Consider the following 20,930-nt stretch of genomic DNA (forward strand, 5'->3'; position numbering starts at 1 on the left):
ATAAATAACCAAGACTCAAAATCATGATATCCAAATTTCCAGCTCTCCACCACCAAGTCAGCTTCGGCGGAGTGGATATCGGTGTCATCATCTTCGCCCTGGCTGAGAAGGTCGTCACCTTCGGCCACCCCTAATGTCCACTACTCCAAATAAAACTCCTATAATCCACTTCTGTCAATTATTACATGAATTAAAAACTGTTTTATTTTTCTGAATTTAATAAATTATTCATAATGGAATTTTTGCTATTTTACCCTCGTAATGGCATTTTTGTTATTTTTATCCGAACTCACTTGTATAGATAATTTATAAAATAAATTAACTTTTTGTCTAAAGATAAAAAAGTTATGGAGTAATTATTTATTCCGAATAATCCACGTAAATCTAGAAATTCCCCCACGATAAAAAGAGAATATTTAAATAGAAAGTAGTTGAAAATTTCTAGTAGTTTCTAGCAGCGGCATTCAAATTCCGGACATATCTCTGGCCTCATAAAAATGGCCGCTTCATCTCTCCTCACTCTTCAATTCTTACGCAAACATCAATCATCGCAATCCACACAGCATTCACCTAACAATCTTTCGACGCTAGATTCGTTGAATCTGAAATCGCAACAGCCAGTTGCCTGTGTTGTTCAAAGGTATGACTTATGTTACATTTTCCTGCATTTCTGTTGATTGATAATCGCACATTCCTAACTACGATATCTGTTGGTATAATTTGTCTTCATGTGGTTTCAATTTTAAATCTATAGCTCTGGTGTCATTTTGCTTGATGCTGTGTTTTGATTACTGTTTAACAAAAGAGTATTAGAAGCAAAGTAGCATTATGTCATGAATTGAATCCAACAAGATGAAATTCTCAAAATTCTCGTTGCTCTATGTGTGCGAGTGTGTGATTGGTGTATTCAAATTGATAGTTCTTCCGTGATGTCGCAGATTTTTTTCTTCTCGCATCTGATTACTGTGTTTTTGAATTCCGTTGCAGCATATTTCAATTAACCGTGAGCAGAAATGAATCCCGAGAAGTTCACACACAAGACTAATGAGACCCTCGCTGCGTCTCACGAGCTCGCAATGAGCTCAGGCCACGCTCAATTCACTCCTCTCCACTTCGCCGCAGCACTGATCGCCGACGCAAATGGTATATTCCGGCAAGCAGTGGCCGGGGCTGGTGCCGGAGACGATTCGGTTAACGCGGTGGAGAGGGTTATCAACCAAGCGATGAAGAAGCTGCCGTCGCAGACGCCGCCTCCGGACGAGATACCGGCCAGCACGTCTCTGATCAAGGTCATCCGCCGCGCTCAGTCGCTGCAGAAATCGCGTGGCGACACGCATTTAGCAGTCGATCAGCTGATACTAGGGCTTCTGGAAGATTCCCAAATTCAGGGCCTTTTGAAGGAGGCTGGAGTGACCACCGCTAAGGTGAAATCAGAGGTTGAGAAACTGCGGGGTAAGGAAGGGAGGAAGGTCGAGAGCGCTTCCGGAGACACCAATTTTCAGGCGCTGAAGACATATGGCCGTGATCTCGTGGAGCAGGCTGGGAAGCTCGATCCGGTTATTGGTAGAGACGAGGAGATTAGGAGAGTTGTTAGGATCCTCTCGAGGCGGACTAAGAACAATCCAGTCCTAATTGGGGAGCCAGGAGTTGGTAAGACTGCGGTGGTGGAGGGATTGGCACAGAGGATCGTTGCTGGCGATGTTCCGAGCAATCTTTCCGATGTGAGGCTGATTGCGTTGGATATGGGCGCGTTGATAGCCGGGGCGAAATACAGAGGGGAATTTGAGGAGAGGTTGAAATCCGTTTTGAAAGAGGTGGAAGAAGCTGAGGGGAAGGTTATACTGTTCATTGATGAGATTCATCTGGTTTTGGGGGCGGGACGTACAGAGGGGTCGATGGATGCTGCGAATCTCTTTAAGCCAATGCTCGCAAGGGGGCAGTTGAGGTGCATTGGTGCCACGACACTTGAGGAGTACAGAAAGTATGTCGAGAAGGATGCTGCTTTCGAGAGGCGTTTCCAGCAGGTGTATGTGGCAGAGCCCAGCGTTGTTGACACGGTTAGCATCTTGAGGGGTTTGAAGGAGAAGTACGAAGGGCATCACGGTGTTAAGATACAGGATAGGGCACTTGTGGTGGCGGCTCAGTTGTCTTCTCGTTACATCACTGGTACGTGTGTAGGCTTGGCTGGGATCTCGCGTTGGTGTCTTGTTGTTTTTGTTGTCTAACGTTTTTGAGTGTGGTGTAGGACGTCATCTACCGGATAAGGCTATTGATCTAGTTGACGAGGCCTGTGCGAATGTGGGAGTCCAGCTCGATAGCCAGCCGGAGGAAATTGACAATATGGAGAGGAAGAGGATACAGTTGGAGGTCGAACTCCACGCACTAGAGAAGGAGAAGGATAAAGCTAGCAAGGCCCGTCTAGTTGAGGTGAGTTTGTTTTTACAATTGTTTATGTGCTTCTGCTGTACAATGTGAAGGAATGATGTATTAACATTTTCAACTAATTTTGTAGGTGCGTAAAGAGCTCGATGATCTGAGGGATAAACTGCAGCCGTTGATGATGAAGTACAGAAAGGAGAAAGAGAGAATAGATGAGCTCAGAAGGCTGAAACAAAAGAGAGACGAGCTCACATACGCTTTGCAAGAAGCCGAGAGGAGATATGATCTTGCGAGGGCTGCAGACTTGAGATATGGAGCCATTCAGGAAGTTGAAGCTGCCATTGTGAATCTTGAAGGTGGTGTTACTGAGAATGGGATGCTTACTGAGACTGTGGGTCCGGATCAGATTGCGGAGGTCGTGAGCCGCTGGACAGGTATACCTGTGACGCGTCTTGGACAGAATGACAAGGACAGGCTGATTGGTCTTGGAGAGAGGCTGCACCAGCGTGTTGTGGGGCAGGATCAGGCGGTCACTGCTGTTGCAGAGGCTGTTTTAAGATCGAGGGCTGGTCTTGGAAGGCCTCAGCAGCCGACTGGATCGTTCCTGTTCCTTGGTCCGACCGGTGTGGGTAAAACAGAGCTAGCCAAGGCTCTGGCTGAACAGCTCTTCGACGATGACAGCTTGATGGTGAGGATAGATATGTCCGAGTACATGGAGCAACACTCCGTTGCTCGACTGATTGGCGCTCCGCCTGGGTACGTTGGGCACGAAGAGGGTGGGCAGTTGACGGAGGCTGTTAGGAGACGGCCTTATTGCGTTATCCTGTTTGATGAAGTGGAGAAAGCCCATCCAACAGTGTTCAATACTTTGCTGCAAGTTTTGGACGATGGCAGGCTGACCGACGGGCAAGGCCGGACGGTAGACTTCACGAACACGGTGATCATCATGACTTCGAATCTCGGAGCCGAGTATCTTTTGAGAGGATTGAGCGGGAAGTGCACCATGGAAAGTGCTCGTGAGTTGGTGATGCAGGAAGTGAGGAAACAGTTCAAGCCGGAGCTGCTCAACCGCCTAGACGAGATAGTGGTGTTCGACCCTCTCTCACACAACCAGCTGAGGAAGGTGTGCCGCCTCCAGCTCAAAGACGTTGCGAAACGTCTGGCAGAGAGGGGCATCGCCATGGGCGTCACGGAAGCAGCACTTGATGTCATATTGGCAGAGAGTTATGATCCTGTAAGACCCGTTGCTTGGTTTCTGCATGTATATATAGATTTGATGTGTTGTGTTGTGTTGTGTGCTGACTGTGGTATTATTCATGCTCTCAGGTATACGGTGCGCGGCCTATAAGGAGGTGGCTGGAGAAGAGGGTGGTGACGGAGCTCTCGAAGATGCTGGTGAGGGAGGAGATAGATGAGAACTCGACTGTCTTTGTCGACGCTGAAATAGATGGAACGTCGCTAACGTACCGGGTCGAGAAGAATGGAGGGCTCGTCAACGCAGCAACAGGGGAGAAGTCGGATATATTGATCCAGATCCCTAACGGCGTGCGATCTGATGCGGCTCAGGCGGTGAAGAGGATGAAGATCGAAGAGATTGATGATGAGGGCATGGATGAATGAAATTGTTGAAATTAAGTTTTGATTTCCTATTTTGTAAAGCACTCATTTATTTTAACATTTACTCTGCATCTTAAAATTATCTCGAGGTGGTATTCGATTTAAAAAATTAAATAAATTGAGATTTATAATATTATTCGACTAGTTAATTGAAGTATATGATGATGACATATAATCCCGTGAAATAATGTTCTTTTTTGTCTTTGATATTTTGTCCACTTTATTTATTTAATTTTTTTTTTTTTTTGGTAAATGGAGCTCTCTTTTCACTAACTTATTATACTCTTGAATTCACGTTTCACTAACTTTTATTCACATTTTATTCACATTTTTTAAAACTCATGTTAAGTCAAATGTGGACAATATTTTGCAGATAAAGGAGTATTATACTACTATTATTATTAGTCTTAGCAGCTAATCTTGATCTCGAAACAAGTTAATCTCGATCGAGACAAAATTATCAATGCGCCAATATGAATTGTACTTTATTGGTTTAAACTTCCAAAACGCCTCAACCTCGTATATATCGCCTCCTCAACCGTTATTCTGTTTCTTCTGCTAATTTTTCTTCAAATTTATCGCCATTTTCTCTACAAAAAAAACCTTCAAACTCTTCTAAAAAATCCACCTCTCTCTCTACACGCATTGTTCTGCATACATTCATAGCAAAATGGCTTCGTTCGCCGCTCCATGTCCGAAGGCTTCGTCGCCGCTGGCAGCGCCATCGCAGCATATTGCTTCGTTCCCGCGATCGGAATGCCGAATGTTTCCGATCGCGAAAATCAAGGTTAAGGTGACTGTATTTTTACGGTTTAGTTTGATTTGAGTTCGTGTTGATGTGTGGACACTGTGCTATGTTTAGCATTGCGCCGGATTTACGAGTTTGCAATGCAGTAATGTAGAGAGATTTTAGATGAGGTTTTGACAGTTGATTGGCAGAAACACTGTTAATTCACGCGTATGTTGAAATGGAACGCTCTTTCCTTGGCCAAACTGAAACACTAAGTAGAGGCGCTACGTATTTCTCTATATTTCGTAGCTCAGAACTCTAATTTTTGCCTAGTGCAAGTGTTTTAGGGGTAGAATTAGTGCTGAGATTTTTATTTATTTTGTTTCTTATTGATTATAGCCTTAAATTTTGTTCCTGCTGATAAAAATTAGTTCAATTAGTTACTGGCTTTGTTGTTTAGTTGATGTCTGGTCGTCTGGATATGTGCCTTGCGGAGTGTTGTGCTATTCTTGCTCGTATTCAAAGAGAATTAGTTGTGATGAACCTAAGAAAGATCAATAGAGTGAGATGAGTTTTTTTAGTACGTTTAGATGTACTAGAACTTAATGTTTTGCTGAAGTACTCCTATCGAGGGCAGTTTAGATTACAAATGATAGAATAATGGTGTGTTGTCACTTAACCGCGATATGGCTAAAGCTCCTTTTTCTCTTACAGGGGATTAGCCGGAACCATTCTGATGCGTTTAAGGTGTTCGCCATGAACGAGGTAGTACATATCCTGTAATTTGTTGAATGCAAATTACATGTTGGTTATTGTATTATTTCTTCTAGACATTTTCCAGTATGCTGCCATGTACTTGGGCTAATATTTTTTGTTACCTTGATAAGGTCTCCGTTGAAATACCATCACTTGTGGCAGAGATCCCAAATGCAGAATCTGTTTCAGTTTTCATGGATCAAGTATCCGATCTCATCAAGTGTGTATGCTTATTTGCATAAATCATCGTACTGTTTTCTAGTGTTATAGTATTAAATTCTATTTTATGAAAAATGGCCAGACTTGTAGACTCAAGAGATATTGTGGAGTTGCAGCTTAAGCAATTGGATTGTGAGCTGGTTATAAGGAAAAAGGAAGCACTGCCGCAACCTTCAACTACAGCTCCAGTAATTTACGCCCCACAGACTACATATTCACCTCAACCTCCTACAACAAATGTACCAGCTCCTACTTCATCGATACCTTCACCTTCGCCTCCAGCATTACCGGCTCCAGCAAAGCCAAAGTCTTCGCATCCCCCATTCAAATCTCCAATGGCTGGGAACTTTTATCGGTCCCCTGCCCCTGGTGCTCCTCCTTTTGTGAAGGTTAGTCCTATTGTGTATATATTTGCATATATTTGTGTTGCCACTGAAAAACATTCATCCTGTGGGATTTTTCCAATATAATCTCTCCCAGATGCAGATGTATTGAGTTTAATAACATAAAAAATGTAATCAATTTGTATATATACTCTTTTATGATAACATGCTTTCTTTTCAGATTTCATTGCTTTCGTCAATGCTGTAATAACTAATAAGTTGCTCCATAGGCTAACTCAGAGTTGGTTTTCTAGGTTGGAGATAAGGTCCAGAAAGGACAAGTAATATGCATTATTGAAGCTATGAAACTGATGAATGATATCGAGGTAAGCTCCTAGAGCCATAGACCTTAGAATCAAGATGTTTTGTTTATACATTCCATCTCGTTGATTAATATTCATGAATAAATCAGCAAGAGATGTTTGGATCAGATGAGGCTTTGTGATGACTAAATTTCTATGGAAAGTTCAATTATTTCGATATTTTCTTGAAAGCACCACGAATGACTAAGTTTCTATGGAAAGTTCAATTATTTCGATATTTCTTGCTTGCATTGCAATTAGGCAATTCTTGGATTTGTTATATACTCCGTACTTTACATCATCCTCGAGCTATATGCATGATTATTTTATACGATTGGTGTGTTTGTGGTATCGTTCAGGCTGATCAGTCCGGCACTGTGGTTGAGATACTAGCGGAGGATGGGAAACCTGTCAGTGTGGACACGGTATCTCTTTTGCTCTTCTACACACATCATTCCTTCATTATCAATTCTTAATGATTAGTGCCAGAAAATCCTTTTATGCTTAAAATAAAACATAAATCACAAAATTTCCTACCAACTAAAACCAAAACTTGTGTCACTGTGCCTTTTTTGTTGCTTATCACCCACTAAAGTGCAAATTCTGCATAAGTACAAAGCACTTTGGTGGTATATATACAACCTAAGGGCTACCTTGCAGTTATCGAATAGCTAAGTTCGTGATTTACTAAAGAAACAAGTTTAGTTAACACTCATCGTTTCCTTAAAATAATGACTGATTTTGGTCCAGTGAAACGAACATTCTCACAGCATATAGCGTCTCATTCTTGATCTCCCTGTGTTCTTCAAAGTGTTTTTTCTTGTGTGCAGCCTTTATTCATCATCGAGCTGTGAAGATCATGATGGAGGTCCGTCTTTTAAGTGAAAAGAGTGATATATTTCTTGGTCTTGTCGATATATTTACATGAAATCATGATTTGATAGCTAAGTCATCACTTATATTTTGGGAGGGGAAAAATGTGCATTCATGTAGTCTCTACTATGTATTAATATCGGTTAATCACAGTAAATAATGGAATTGAATGTTTAGAGTACTATTTATATTCATTGGAGTCTCTATTTATGGTTTTTTTAATGTACTTTCTTCTGTATAATATTGTGTTGAGATATAATATAAGTAAGTAATAGGCAGTGGATAGACACGATTTTTAATCCAAATTATTCTTTTAAGTCTCTGTTTTTTTAATGTACTTTCTTCTGTATAATATTGTGTTGAGATATAAGTAACAGGCAGTGGATAGATACGGTTTTTAATTCAAATTAATATTTAGTAAAGTAAGAGTGATAATTAAATTAATATTTAGTAAAGTAAGAGAGATAAGATATAAATTTTTTTTTGAAATTTTTGAAAAAATGAGGCGCATCAAAGAAATTTATCATGTATAGATAGAGATTAATCTTGGTTGTTAAAGCAAAATGATAAACAAAGAGTATATTTTTTTGTAGACAACGGGAGGGAGTAATAATGTAAATATGCATTTTTTAAATTATGAACATGATAACTCTAATAAAATGCATTTTTTTGAGAATACACCACTAGGAAAATGAATTTTGCAACGACTGTTGAAGCATATTAAGGATTTGTTTGATATTTATCAAATTATGTTTCACGTATCTGTTCATTTAACACTATACATTTTCTATTAACATTATATTCAAATAAAATATTTTATTCAAATATATTAAAATATTAATTTAATATATTTAATAATTAGAAAAAAATTTGAAAATTTTGGAATATCTCAGGTATTTTTGTTCAGCTCGGATTAAGCTATAAAAAATTTGAGTTTTCGAATATTTAGGATCGGTTCGGATTTATATTTTCTCAAAATTCAAAATTTCGAATCATCCAGATTAGTAAAAAAACCAAATACTCACTGTTAGCAGGTATACCAAAAAAAAAATGAAGAGAAAAAGGAAAATGGAGGAATTTGTGCAACTGGAATTGGAAACTGAAAAGTAGCTACACAAAACATATAAGATTCAAAATATAAAAATGTTAGGTATATACATGAATGGTAACAAACAGGAAGGGAATTACATTCTAAAAGAAATGCGATACATCTACCATTGCCCAACAAGAGGAGGAAACTCTTATACGTTGCCGGAGAAGGAGAAGGGGTACGCCCGCCTTCTTTTCTTCGATCCAAACTCATCAAAGCACGCGTTAAAGCAACTCTCCACGCCCCTGGAGATATCTGCAACAGCAAATGAGCAAATTTCTGCATGGATATAAAACAAACTGTGAAGTGAGATTTTATCGACAAACACCATACCACGACGTTAGTGGCAGTACAGAGATACTGAATTTGTAGGAATTTCTGTTTCCAAAAGCTGTTCTTTGAAACTTCCATGCTGAAATGGATTGGAATATCTAGAATAGAATTGATGAATCGTACTTGAAGCCGAATCTACATAGCACAAATTTGCGCAATTTCTCTGATCAAGTCCAGTAGGTAAAATTACAATAGATCTGAATCAGAAGAAATACAAGTGTAGTGTGACAATTATTTAGATATTATTCATTTAAACTTGTTTATATCCATCTTTAGAAAAACAGGTTTATAAGACAGTGAAATCATGAGAACTATCTGTGGTGCTAATCGACACTTGAAGGGACTTTCTGGAAACAATTGATCTACGAGCCAAATAACAAAAGGACCACCACAGTAATAATTTCTTGAAGAAATTGAGAAGAGTCAGATATTGAAGAAATTGAGAAGAGTCAGATAATGTACATCAGTACATGGACTTTATTTCATCGGAGCAGGTGCGTTATGATGCTAATTTAAGCGTGTTGTCTGAAGTTCAAAAAGGATTACCTGAGACAGAGTGAGGCAAGTATATTCCGATAAAATCAATAGCCGGATGCCTGGAATAATGTTCCCAGATCTTGGGTTATCCCAGTACCAAGGTTTCCTGACACATATACCACATTTAGAAGCCATAGACAAATACTTCTAATCGACCGATATGCGATAGGGATGGATGGAGAAGGTGCTATTACTGCTACTCTGGACCTACGAAAAAAGATATTATGCTGTTCTGATCAAAACTATCATTCGAAATGCCAATGTATGATGCTTTATAAGACTTGAATATTTTCCAGTTTGAATCAAACAAAATTCTTGGAGATAAAACGTAATGAGATTCAGTTTTAAAATTCCAAGCATTTTAACAACTGACCTTTAATGCCAGCACATGCAGTTGTAGCATAGCTAGACCAAGCTTGTGATTACTTTTTCCTACAGGATAAATATCCCTGAAGCATTCACCGAGTAGGAATCATAATATTTCCTGATAAACCTAAGCACAGAAAAATGTCAAATCAAGTCGCACCTATTTTCAAAGCGTATATGTAGTTCAGGAGCTTATACTTCTCGAGTGTTTTAAGGAGCTTAGAAGCTCAGTCAAACAACCTCTGAGTTGTTAAAATAGTACTATGAAATAAGAACATACAATCTTATGTTAAATACACCACTAGCTCATTCTGCAGCTCATGAGAGTCCATCCGAGTAAAGTATCCTACAGGAAAGGGAAAGATATCTATGATGGACAATGCGCATGTTTCACAATTGGCTTCAAATGAGTTTCGTTAAGTATTAGTTAAGTAGGGCCAAAGAGGACAGGGCAAAAAATAATGACAGAACAAGCAATCTGTTGGATAGTGGATCAGATCTCATCTTGAACCTAGTTCACATGGCCGAGGGTATTAATTTCCCAGGATTTTGCTCTATCATATGCTGATACTAGACCTAATATGTAATACGAAAATTGTTAACTAAATTATGCAGCTTGATCAAACAAGCGGTTTAAATATAACAATTGTGGCTATCTGGCTAGTTGTTAGATAAATAGTAGAGGGGCATAAACAACATGTGATTTTTCGCCATGTGGTGCTCTAATTTATAAACATCTAATGGAAGAAGAGAGGTTATGCAAATCTTAATCCTAGTTCAGCATACAAAAAGGGGGAAACATAAGTCTTACCAAGGGGAATTTGGGAAAATTTTCCGCCGAAACTGCAGTTTCTGCTTTCATGATACCATCATACAAAGTTGCCATAATGCGGTCATCTGGTCGCATTCCGTTGGATAACATCTCATTCACAAGAGTTGAAACCTTGCCCATATTTCCCTGCTTGCAATAACCAGAAATGAGGGCTGTGTATGCAACGGTATCAGGTAGTAAACCATGTTCAATCAATTGATTGAAAAGGGAATCAGCATCATGAAGGTTCCCTGACTTGCAATGACTGTCAATCAGTGCTGTGTAGCAAATGACATCAGGCTTTAATCCCATCTCCTTCACATCACACAACAAGGTTGAAGCTTCCTGTTTTACCATCTCGTTTCCTTCTAAACATTTCTTAGATCGAGTTTCTTTCAGACTTGTTTTGTGATGCCCATCAGCCAATACCGTATAAGTTATAATGTCAGGATTCATGCCCCTTGCCTTCATATCACTTAAAAGATCAAAGGCTTCCTGCAAGCGGTTCACTCGACAATATCCATTCATAATAATGGTGTAGATAACTGCATCGGGAGTTAATCCCCTACCGACCATTTGGTCAAATGCCCATCGGGCATTTTCCATGTCTCTAGCGCGGCAAAGAGCAGCTATAATATTGATGCACATCGATTTATTAGGGCCATCATTAGTAGAAAGCATAACCTGAAAAACTCCAATAGCTCTTTTATATTCCTTTTCGACACAAAGGCTGTTAATAAGTGCTGCACATGAATTCCTACTTATAAGTATACCTATGTTAAACAATTTATAAAAAAGTTTAAAGCCCTCGATTGCCTTGCCTGATTTGCAGTAACCATTCACCAAGGAAGAAGAATTTTCTATGCTCTTTTCTCCCAGATTCATGAAATATGTTTCAGCTTCTTTCACTCTCCTCGCTAAGCAAAGGCCTTCAATAATCATGTTGTGCGTGACTCTGCTGGGAGTCAAGCCTTGCTCATTCATCGCTTCAAGCAGTGAACACACCTCATCCAGCAGTCCCTCTCTAGACAACCCACCAGCAAGGACATTATAAGTAACAATATCAGCTCTAAGGCCGCTTTGGTTCATTTCCACAAATAAACGCACAGCATCAAAAATATTTCCATTTAGACAGTGACCATTTATCAATGTCGTATAATGCACAATATCTGGTATGAGTTTCTTATGCTTCATCTCATCAAACAATCTTTTTGCATCATCTAACTTGCCCATTTTGCATAAAGCATCAATAACAACATTATAAATGACTTCATCGAGAAAGATTCCCAGCTTCTTAGAGTTAATAAACCGGTTTATTGCTTCAGAATACATGCCTTTCAGGCACAAGCACTGAAGAATCGAAGAGAGTATCCAGCAATTAGTTCTGAAACCCTTTTTCTCCATCTCATCATGGATACCCAAGGCTCGAACTATATCCCCAGAATCACAATACCCCCGGATTAAAGTGTGATAGCTAACTTTGCTTGGCACTATCGCATTTTCCTCCATGTCAAGTAATACCATTTCCGCCACTTTCAGATTCTTCTCACTAACAAAGCCTTGAATTACAATAGCATAAGCATAAGCATCCACAGGGACACCTTTGGCATCCCAAGCTTGTAAAAACTGATACGCTAATTCTGACCTGCCATGACTGCAGAGTGCTTTAAGATAAGCTGTATAGGTAAAACAATTAGGCACCACCCCAGCCTCCTCCATCTCCAGAAACACCTCCGCAGCTTCTCCCAAACTTCCCATTCGACAATACGCCTTAACTACAATCCCAAAAGTAAATACATTCGGCTCCACCTCAATATTCTTCAGCTGTCTATAGATAGCAACAGCCGTGTCCACTTTCCCACACCCAACTAACCTATTCATCAAAAAGTTACACGACGACACACACGGCCAAACACCGTGCTGTCTAGTCGCAAACAGAGTCTCAATCGCCTCATCGAACATTTCTAAACCAGCGTAACTCTTAACCATGGCATCAAATGCCCGAATCAGGGAGCTACACCCACCAGCAGCCTTCACCTCCTCACCAATTGCATCCAACAACTCCGACACCTCAAAACACAAATTCCCCCCTTTCAATTTCACAACACCCTTAAACAAACACTCCAATTTTCGGTCCAAGCGGCAATTGCAGAGTAACTTGATCATAGCCAAATAACTTCCAGTATCGTGCTGAAATCCCCTCTCCCTGAGCTGGTTAAAAAAGGATAACGCATAATCCGGTTCCGATTGCATATTCTGCAGAATCTGAACGACATCACGTGAACTGAATCCCAAACAATTCTCATTCCCGCCGTGATTTGTTACAGTAACATCATTTTTCGAGCTGGAATTCAGCTCCTCGGAGCCAGAATCCGAAAAATAAGGAGTGGAATGAGCCACCGACGGAACTGATTGCAATCGAATAAATTGGAGGTATCTGGAGAGATTTAGGCGAGATGCTGACCTAATTGAAGATACCAGCATCGGACAATTTCAATCTCTTCACACATTTGCCGAAGAAATCGTTTCTGTGATTCAGGAATCCGCGAATTGAGATCAAAGGCCGTAGTTTTGAATTAGTGTGCAAAACCTCTTGTTAGGAAGCTAAAACCCTTGAGCTTTAAACCCGACCCGCAATTTTAAATTCATAACATTATATTGATTTCTTTCTAAAAATTAAAAAAGGCTACATTATTGGTGGTATTTTTCACATACACAATTATATTATTATGTTTAATTTTCGACTAACATATTGAAAACTTTAGAAATTGCAATCTTTCTCTGAAAGCTCTTATACTACACCTCCAACAGCGTGCTGTAAGTTTTCGTGAATTTTTATCCAAATCTTCGAAAACCATTTCAATCTCTGGTGTTACGTGCTGAAAGTTTCAATTTTGTCGCTATTTTGGGCGTGAATTTGCTTATGAACAGCTCAATTATGCAGATAACTATGAATTTTCACAGCGATTTTTTGAATTTGATTTTTCTCGTTACTTGATTGAGTATGATACTCCATCGAATTGATAGATAATACTATTTCTGCGTTTTCGCATATAATTGTAATTGCAAAAGGAAGAACTGATTCAACATATGGTTTGATTTGTATACAGTGTATGCGAGCAAGTATGAATCTCTATGCTGCTGCCTTTTGAATTATACCCCAGTTCAGTTAATTTGCTCATGGTTTGAATGTGCTAAATTAGATTAGGATTTGCAATTTTTTGCTCTAACCATTCTACTTAGGGATTAGGGTTTGTTAGGTTAATCCTGTTTGGTTTCTCGTTGCAGCATTAACTGGGGATAAAATTACAAATGAATAATAGCAGCAATAGGCAGAGAAACCTCGGCCCTGGGGTTCAGTATTTGCTGGATTATCTTAAGAAAATGGCAGCTGATAATCCTGGTTTCTTCTATGCATTTGAGGGTGATAATAAGCTATGTGGTAATGTGTTTTGGGCGGATGCTGGTTCTCGGTCGAACTATAACTATTTCGGTGACACGGTTAGGGTTGACACCTCCTATAGGTCTAGCCGGTCGAAGATACCATTCGTCACCTTCACGGGCATAAATCACCATGGTGAGCCTGTCCTATTTGGCTGTGCATTGCTTCTGAATGAATCGGATTCCTCCTTCGTTTGGCTCCTCCAGACGTGGCTCCGTGCAATGTCTGGACGCGTACCTGTGTCTGTCACTAGTGATCCTGATACACTGATTCAGATGGCTGTGGCGCAGGTGCTTCCAGAGGCACGTAATCGCTTCTGTAGGTGGAGTGTGTTCAGGCAGACGCAGGAGAAGTTGGGCAACGTGTGTCAGGTTAACCCGAGCTTCGACTTTGAGTTGAAGAAGTGTGTGAATGAGGCCGACACGGTTGAGAAGTTTGAGTCTTGTTGGGGGAGTTTAGTGAGTAGATACTATTTGATGAATAACGAGTGGTTGCAGTCTTTGTATAATATCCGTGATCAGTGGGTCCCAGTTTACTTGAGGGACGTGTTTTTCGGGGAGTTATCTGCGGTGGACTGCAGTGATGCCTCGAGTTTCTTCTCTGACGGGTTCTTGAGCAGCTCACCCACAATACAGATGTTGATTAAACAGTGCGAGAAGGTTGCTTCGAGTTGGCACGAGAAGGAATTGAAGGATGACCTTGATACGTCTAGTGCTAAGCCCGCTTTGAAGACGCCATCCCCTATGGAGAAGCAAGCTGCTAACCATTACACCCGGAGGATTTTCATGAAGTTTCAAGGGGAGCTGGTGGAAACCCTTGCTAATCCGGCCATTGTAGTCGATGAATCTGGTGGAGTAACAACATATCGAGTGGCTAAATTTGGCGAAGAGCACCGAGCTCACTCAGTCAGATTCAGCACGTTTGATATGAAAGCTATGTGCAGTTGTCGGATGTTTGAATTTTCAGGTATCACATGCAGACATATACTCTCGGTTTTCAGAGCCAAAAATGTGCTCATGCTCCCGTCTGAATATGTTTTGAAACGCTGGACAAGAAACGCCAAGACCGGCTGTGGAGAAGCCATGCCATCTGCTTTTGGAGGACCAAGCACTTATCAAGATTCTCAAATGGTTCGTCATGATAATCTACGCCAAGAGGCTCTAAAGTATGTGGAAGAAGGCGCGAAATCCATACACGTGTACAATGTGGCGATGAACGCTCTGCAAGAGGCTTCAAAGTGCGTTGCTGCTGTAAAGAGCAGAAGCTCTGGCTCTACACACTGCACCATTGAAGCAAATGGAGGAAATAAGGAGATGGATGCAATCAAGAATCAGTCTTCATCGTGCTTATCCAGGGTTAGATTCTCTCGATTATCTCTTTCCATTTTGTTTTAAATCAAGATCCGTTGTTGCCAATGATACTAAACCACGTCTGAAGCTGTATAATCACACATCGAACTTCCTCATCATTTTTAGGTCTAAAAGGTTGTGGGAATTGCTGTTGGGCATGAATACTTATATTGTAGATAGGGTTAGGGGTTTCGAGACATGGCTGACGTGCTCTGTAATCCTGGTGTTCAAAACCACATGCCGGGCCGGGTCTGGGTTGGTCTGTTTTTGTTAGCAGGGGTATTTTAGTCATTTGCCATTATAAATAGTGTATCTGAAAATGATAGTACAAATTGTGTTGGTGGTGTCGAACTGGGTAAACAATTCTTGTTTGCTTTTCTAATAGCATTTTTTGCTTTATTTCGTAGCAGAAATGTTGATCATTAATCCTTTATCACGAATGTTAGAGCTCTCGCTCTCGTCTCCTTGGTTCAAGTGCTCTCACTCTACAAAACAGTGTCTCTTCATAGAGAATTATAATGCTATTGGTTTTGCAGGAGGAGAAGGAGAAGAAAATCCAAGAACTGACAGCAGAACTGGAGCAGACGAACCAAAGATGCGAAGTGTATCGAGCGATTCTGCTTGCACTTTTCAGAGACATGGAAGACCAGAAGTTGAAGCTCTCTGTGAAGGTCCAAAATGCGCGCATTTCGTTGAAAGAGTAAATGTTGCGCAATCCCCTTAGCACTGCAAATCATGTTGAACGAGTACGAGCCTCCTAGTCTTGCCCTCGTGTTGGCTATAACCTTCGCTGTAAATCGCGTTTCATCGTCTGTTCTCGTGCTGCCCCTCGGAGGAGGACATCTAACCATGCTACAATATGAGATTATGAAACCGTTGATTAACTTGGGACGAAGGGAGTGTATATTTTAGATTTGTCTTTCAATTTAATGAAATCATGTTTTTGTACTTAGATTGTACTTCATGATGGATAGTACTATTAAAAGTTTGATAGAATTGTACGTGTGAACTGGCCAAGCGGTAGAGAGGTAATGCTCAAGGCCAAAAGTGTTAGATTCGAATTCTTCGTGATACCGCCTTTAAATTTAAATTCCTCTAAATTTAAATTCATTTATCAATAAAAAAATTGATAGAATTATCACAAAATTAAATAAGAATATTCTAAAAATGTAAACCTAACTTGGGTAATATTTTCCATAGATAAAGGAATAAATTTTTTTAAAAACCACATAAACTTTAACCTCGAAAATTAACTCATTGGAATGATTGCAACAATGTTGCCCAATATTAAAACCCTTTGAAAATTCATCTTCTTCACTCCTCTCTGCAACTGCCGCTCTTTTCCTTCTTTTCGCTTCTCAAAAGCTCAATCCATCTCAATGCTCGCCTTTTATATGGAGAATGTTTGGTGAACGTTCTTCTAGAATTTCAGTGCAATTTCTACAATCACCGCAGAAAGGAAGGAGAGGTACAATGGCTGACCCTGAATCCTTTTGTTTTTGGTTAATTGCCTTAAAAATCACTTTTGAATGAATAATTTAAAAAATTCTCAATTGTGTAGTAATAACTTTTTCGGAGGCAAATTCGATGCTAAAAACGACCTATCGATAGCAGGGTATCATGATTTGAATCTTTGAAGCAAAAATTAATGGACTGTGGATCGTCTCTTCCGTATATATGGTGCTTCGAGGCATTGGCATGCTCTAATCGTGTGGATGCATCTCTTTTACTAGGTAACCATAGCAGTGAATTTTGTTTCTTTTGAAAATTATAATTAATGTCTTTGGTAAAGACACATGATGTTTTTGTGTGTTCATGTTCATAGATTTGCTTAGGAAGACACCACAAATAAGCAAGGATATTGGGAAAAATGCAAGGGAATGGGGGTCACTGAAATTTCTAGAGAGTTTATCCATTCATGGAGCTCGTGCAAATTCTGCATCTTCTTCCTCGAGGGAAAAAGTTATAATTGATCCATCTGACCGTTGTGAAGATGTACTGCGACGAATATTGAGCGAGGTACTTCTCCGTTTTAGAGAGTTCAATCATTTGAGAAGTTCCAGTGATGATGAATAATGTTCATATTGCCAGAAATCTGTATCTGATCTGAAAGCTTCTGGACCAGAGATATCAAAGTGGGATCTCAAGCCCTTCATAGAACATAAAAAATCTAACTTGCCTAGATATGCTCTGAAACAGGTGAATGGAGCTACATTACATGACTTGATGTTGCAAGGATACTGAAATAATGTTGAGTTGACTAAATCTGGTCTATTTTTTCCTTATGTTTTTCGTTAAACAGCTGAAGGATGCAATTCTTACAGGAAGCCCATCTATTCCGTCATATATAAGAGAACAAAGTGGTTTTCCAGTTGGGAGTCACGCGGAGCCTCAAGCCCCAGCAGAAGATGGTAATTGCTATGGAAGTTCGCCTGGAGCCGAAAGCCACACTGATGATGGTAGCCTTTTGCCAAGGGATTTGCCTGATGAAAACTTAGTACCAAGGAAAAAGAGATACAGCGAAAGTCCAGCTGAACAGTTTTGTATAACCTGCATAAGCCCCGTCAAGAAGAATAAGGTTTCTCATTGTGACAATGGGCGGAATAACAAACCTGAGGAGCAGCAGAGGCAAGAACAGAACATTGAAGGAGAAGGTGGCAAGAATGAAGCCCATGACCTCAAAACAACTAATGATGATGTCAAATTGAAAATTGTCAATAGTGGAGCTCAAAATATTTTAGCAGATGCATCTAAAAGATACAGTGCAGAAAAGTGCAGCTTAGAGAAAGAAACTTGTGTGGAGGTCATGAAGCAAAATGGGTCTGCTGGGAATGGTAATAGCCAGGGTAATTCAATAAAGGAGCTTCACATTTTGCCCCATCATGGTACTGAAGTGCTGAATGAAAAATTTGATGTGGCAATGCAAAATAACGATGATGAAACCAGAGAAAATGACATGAAAAGTTTCCATGGGCTCAAATCGATTAACGAGGACATTCATAAGGATGACCAAAATGTTCATAGAACTGTCACAACTGTTGGTGAAGCTGAAGCTGGTGTACATATTTCCAGTGATAATGATGGATATCAGGACGAGGAGGCAGCTATTTCCACACAGAAGGAAACATTTTTGAGCTATCATTTGACATGTAGTCAAAATTCATTAGCAACAAACGATGGAAGAGAACTACATTTTTGTATGAAATGTCACATGGCTGGAGAATCTGAACATATGTTGTCTTGTATTTCTCCTACCTGCCCTATAATGATTCATGAAAGCTGTTTGGATTCAGATGTGAGCTTTGACACAAGGGAGACATTTTACTGCCCGTTTTGTGCATATTCTCGGTCAATATCCAAGTATATGGAAGTTAAGAAATCTGCCTTCTTGGCAAGAAAGGACCTTGCAACATTTTTTTCCTTGGGGCCGCAAAATAAACCAAACATACAGACCTGTAGATCAGTTGGGTTGGATGGAAATTGTTTGAAACAAAATGAAGGGTTGCCTAAAAGTAATGAACCGAAAGAGATAAATGTTGTGGAGAAGGTCAATGATCATCAAGAAACGAAGAAACTGGAACATGAGCAGGCAGGGAATTCAAAGTTACATTCTGATTTCAGCCCTCCCTTTGGAAGAAAAACATCAGACTCAACTGATATATTAGTTCATAGTTTTAAAACGGTTAAGCAAGATACGAAAGGATCTAGGCGAAAATCCCTACGCCTGGCAGGTTGCAGACCAAAACCCATTGCTGCAGAGGCAGTTCATAACTCTCCGAGTGAAACTGTGGCCTCAGTGACAAGTGGGAGTGTAAAGCATGCTGATGTCAAATCCAGAAAGGGAGTTCCACGCCCACCAGAAACAAATTTACCTTGCGAGCATAAATGCTCACAAAGCTCGCAATCAAATAATGCAGATGAATTATCTGAAGAAGAGAATGAGGATTCTGGATCTTCCAAGCGCTGTTTAAGGTTTCGAAAACAAAAAGAGCAAAAGTAAGCTATTTTCTTCCTGTATATATCATCTAGACGACATTTTCTTTAGTTTATAGTTATAAGATCCATAGTTTCGTGTTGAATTTTACTTTTAAAGCTCAAACGTCAGTTTCAAACCCTTTTACTGTCTTCCTTACCATTAATTTAGGTTTATATTTGAGATGAATAATATGGAGTATGTAATTTTCATTTCCTCTTTTAGAACGTCAAAAATTGAAAAAGAAAATGAAAAGGAAATCTAAGAGTAAAGATGATCTCTCGGGATTTTTAGCTGCAGAGAAGTGAACATTACGTCAGTATGACAACATAGTAATCTAGCAGAAGATGAAACTGCTCCCAAGCCAAAGCACCTCTAGTTCCCATCAATGGCTGTCTTCTTTTTGTGCTCATGCTGAAAGATATTTTAACACGCGAAAGCAGAAATTTTGATGATGGTAGTCTGTGACTCGGATCAAATATGCTTTAGGATGCAACATGTAGTAATTTTCCACATATGAAGATAGTAAAAGAGTGACGCTGATATTTGTTTCTTTTTGCAGCTTACGCCCAGCAATTCCTCAATTGAAGAGGAGAAAACTCTGGTGGACAAGTGAAGAAGAGGACAAATTGAAGGTAAAATTTATGTGGCATAACTTTATTCAACACTTGTTTTTCCCATATCTTGCTTGCTGATTAATATTTAATTTGAGTTTAACATTGGCATTTCATAGAGCTTAACGTAAATTAATGTTTCTTCTAGTCTTCGTCTTTCTATTTTTTTTTATCATAATCGGTTATGTTCTGGAAGCTACTAAGATTCCAGTATACTGTATACCCTAAGCTTGAGAATGCATATTTAGCTTATATCATTACAGTCACGCCTATCATTTAGCCATTGGTAAGACTGCTTCGATATAATATGCTCTATTCTACCATGCTTCCTGCATTTTAACACGAGTCCCTACTGGAGCTAAATTTCCATTGTGAGTTGGATGTGACAATCTTGAACTTAAGAAGAAAACGATAGCAATTCCTGATATTTGGTGATTCAGCCCAACTCAGAGCAAGAGCTCAGTAGGTGGAAAGATTGTTCAAATTATGATATCTTTTCATTTTTAATTGCTAGAGCCGGGCCTTCTTTCTGCAACTTGTTTATTACTAATGTTCTTGTTTCGGGGTCCTATGTTTGTCAAATTGCTTTGTAACAGGAGGGGGTGCTTAAAAACCATCACACTGGTTTTAGCATCCCATGGACAACGATTTTGGAACAGGGTAAATGTACGTTCCACCCAAGTCGTACTCCCGTGGACCTCAAAGATAAATGGAGGAACATGTGTAAGGCCAACTCAAAATCCAAGATGAGAGTTTGCTGATGAATTGTGGTTGAATATACTTTTGCTTCTAGCTTTGTTAGAAGGGTCTATATTTTTATTTTTGAACTGTTATGCTTCTTTTGCTGGTAATTAGATATTACTACAACTCTGTGTGTAGTATGTGTACTCTGTACTTTTTGAGTTTTTAAGCTTTGAAGGCACCCTAAGTGATTTATAGTATATATCAAATTAATATACAAGTGACTATATTTTAATATTACTTTAATTAAATTATGATAATTAAATCAGACTACCTACCCTTCAATTTCAGACTTTTTATTCTACTTTGCGATACAATATATTTTGAATTGTTTTTGTCCCTTCAAAATATGAATGAAGAAATTATATTTTACTATTTTCATTTCAATCTTCCCCACTTCAAGTGATAACAATGT

At 39.5% G+C, this 20,930-nt stretch overlaps 5 protein-coding genes across 24 annotated transcripts; 4 read left to right on the forward strand and 1 right to left on the reverse strand.

The window, feature by feature from the left end:
• Positions 1–463: 463 nt before the first annotated feature.
• LOC121782294 (chaperone protein ClpB1-like) lies at positions 464–4,153 on the forward strand. The gene is made up of 5 exons (XM_042180066.1): positions 464–640; positions 988–2,166; positions 2,246–2,427; positions 2,513–3,613; positions 3,706–4,153. The coding sequence occupies exons 2-5, from the start codon at positions 1,014–1,016 to the stop codon at positions 3,997–3,999; spliced, it is 2,730 nt and encodes a 909-aa protein (XP_042036000.1). The 5' UTR covers positions 464–640; positions 988–1,013; the 3' UTR covers positions 4,000–4,153.
• Positions 4,154–4,475: 322 nt separating this feature from the next.
• LOC121782298 (biotin carboxyl carrier protein of acetyl-CoA carboxylase 2, chloroplastic-like) lies at positions 4,476–7,443 on the forward strand. 2 transcript variants are annotated; one of them, XM_042180088.1, is made up of 7 exons: positions 4,476–4,789; positions 5,441–5,491; positions 5,614–5,702; positions 5,784–6,090; positions 6,339–6,410; positions 6,746–6,811; positions 7,217–7,443. In XM_042180088.1, the coding sequence occupies exons 1-7, from the start codon at positions 4,667–4,669 to the stop codon at positions 7,238–7,240; spliced, it is 732 nt and encodes a 243-aa protein (XP_042036022.1). In that variant the 5' UTR covers positions 4,476–4,666; the 3' UTR covers positions 7,241–7,443. The 2 variants fall into 2 exon arrangements, with proteins under 2 accessions (XP_042036022.1, XP_042036023.1); XM_042180089.1 differs by having other exon boundaries at positions 4,476–4,783.
• A 927-nt stretch (positions 7,444–8,370) lies between these two features.
• LOC121782295 (pentatricopeptide repeat-containing protein At2g26790, mitochondrial-like) lies at positions 8,371–13,019 on the reverse strand. 18 transcript variants are annotated; one of them, XM_042180085.1, is made up of 5 exons: positions 11,218–13,019; positions 10,397–11,139; positions 9,593–9,931; positions 8,683–9,426; positions 8,371–8,604 (listed from the first exon to the last, which is right to left on the reverse strand). In XM_042180085.1, the coding sequence occupies exons 1-3, from the start codon at positions 12,878–12,880 to the stop codon at positions 9,887–9,889; spliced, it is 2,451 nt and encodes an 816-aa protein (XP_042036019.1). In that variant the 5' UTR covers positions 12,881–13,019; the 3' UTR covers positions 8,371–8,604; positions 8,683–9,426; positions 9,593–9,886. The 18 variants fall into 18 exon arrangements, with proteins under 18 accessions (XP_042036019.1, XP_042036009.1, XP_042036008.1 ...); XM_042180075.1 differs by having other exon boundaries at positions 8,683–9,325; positions 9,593–9,703; positions 9,866–9,931; positions 10,397–13,019; XM_042180074.1 differs by having other exon boundaries at positions 8,683–9,325; positions 9,593–9,712; positions 9,866–9,931; positions 10,397–13,019.
• A 70-nt stretch (positions 13,020–13,089) lies between these two features.
• On the forward strand, positions 13,090–16,277 carry LOC121782297 (protein FAR1-RELATED SEQUENCE 9-like). Its single transcript, XM_042180086.1, has 3 exons — positions 13,090–13,213; positions 13,685–15,193; positions 15,724–16,277. Exons 2-3 carry the CDS (start codon positions 13,709–13,711, stop codon positions 15,889–15,891), a joined length of 1,653 nt encoding a protein of 550 aa, XP_042036020.1. The 5' UTR covers positions 13,090–13,213; positions 13,685–13,708; the 3' UTR covers positions 15,892–16,277.
• Positions 16,278–16,459: 182 nt separating this feature from the next.
• On the forward strand, positions 16,460–20,715 carry LOC121782915. Of its 2 annotated transcripts, none has more exons than XM_042180917.1 (7): positions 16,460–16,655; positions 16,749–16,920; positions 17,013–17,206; positions 17,279–17,386; positions 17,490–19,183; positions 19,723–19,795; positions 20,371–20,715. In XM_042180917.1, exons 2-7 carry the CDS (start codon positions 16,836–16,838, stop codon positions 20,533–20,535), a joined length of 2,319 nt encoding a protein of 772 aa, XP_042036851.1. In that variant the 5' UTR covers positions 16,460–16,655; positions 16,749–16,835; the 3' UTR covers positions 20,536–20,715. The 2 variants fall into 2 exon arrangements, with proteins under 2 accessions (XP_042036851.1, XP_042036850.1); XM_042180916.1 differs by having other exon boundaries at positions 16,802–16,920.
• Positions 20,716–20,930: the final 215 nt, after the last annotated feature.

This window comes from Salvia splendens, chromosome 20, assembly GCF_004379255.2.
Source record: "Salvia splendens isolate huo1 chromosome 20, SspV2, whole genome shotgun sequence".
NCBI classification, from domain to species: Eukaryota; Viridiplantae; Streptophyta; class Magnoliopsida; order Lamiales; family Lamiaceae; genus Salvia; species Salvia splendens.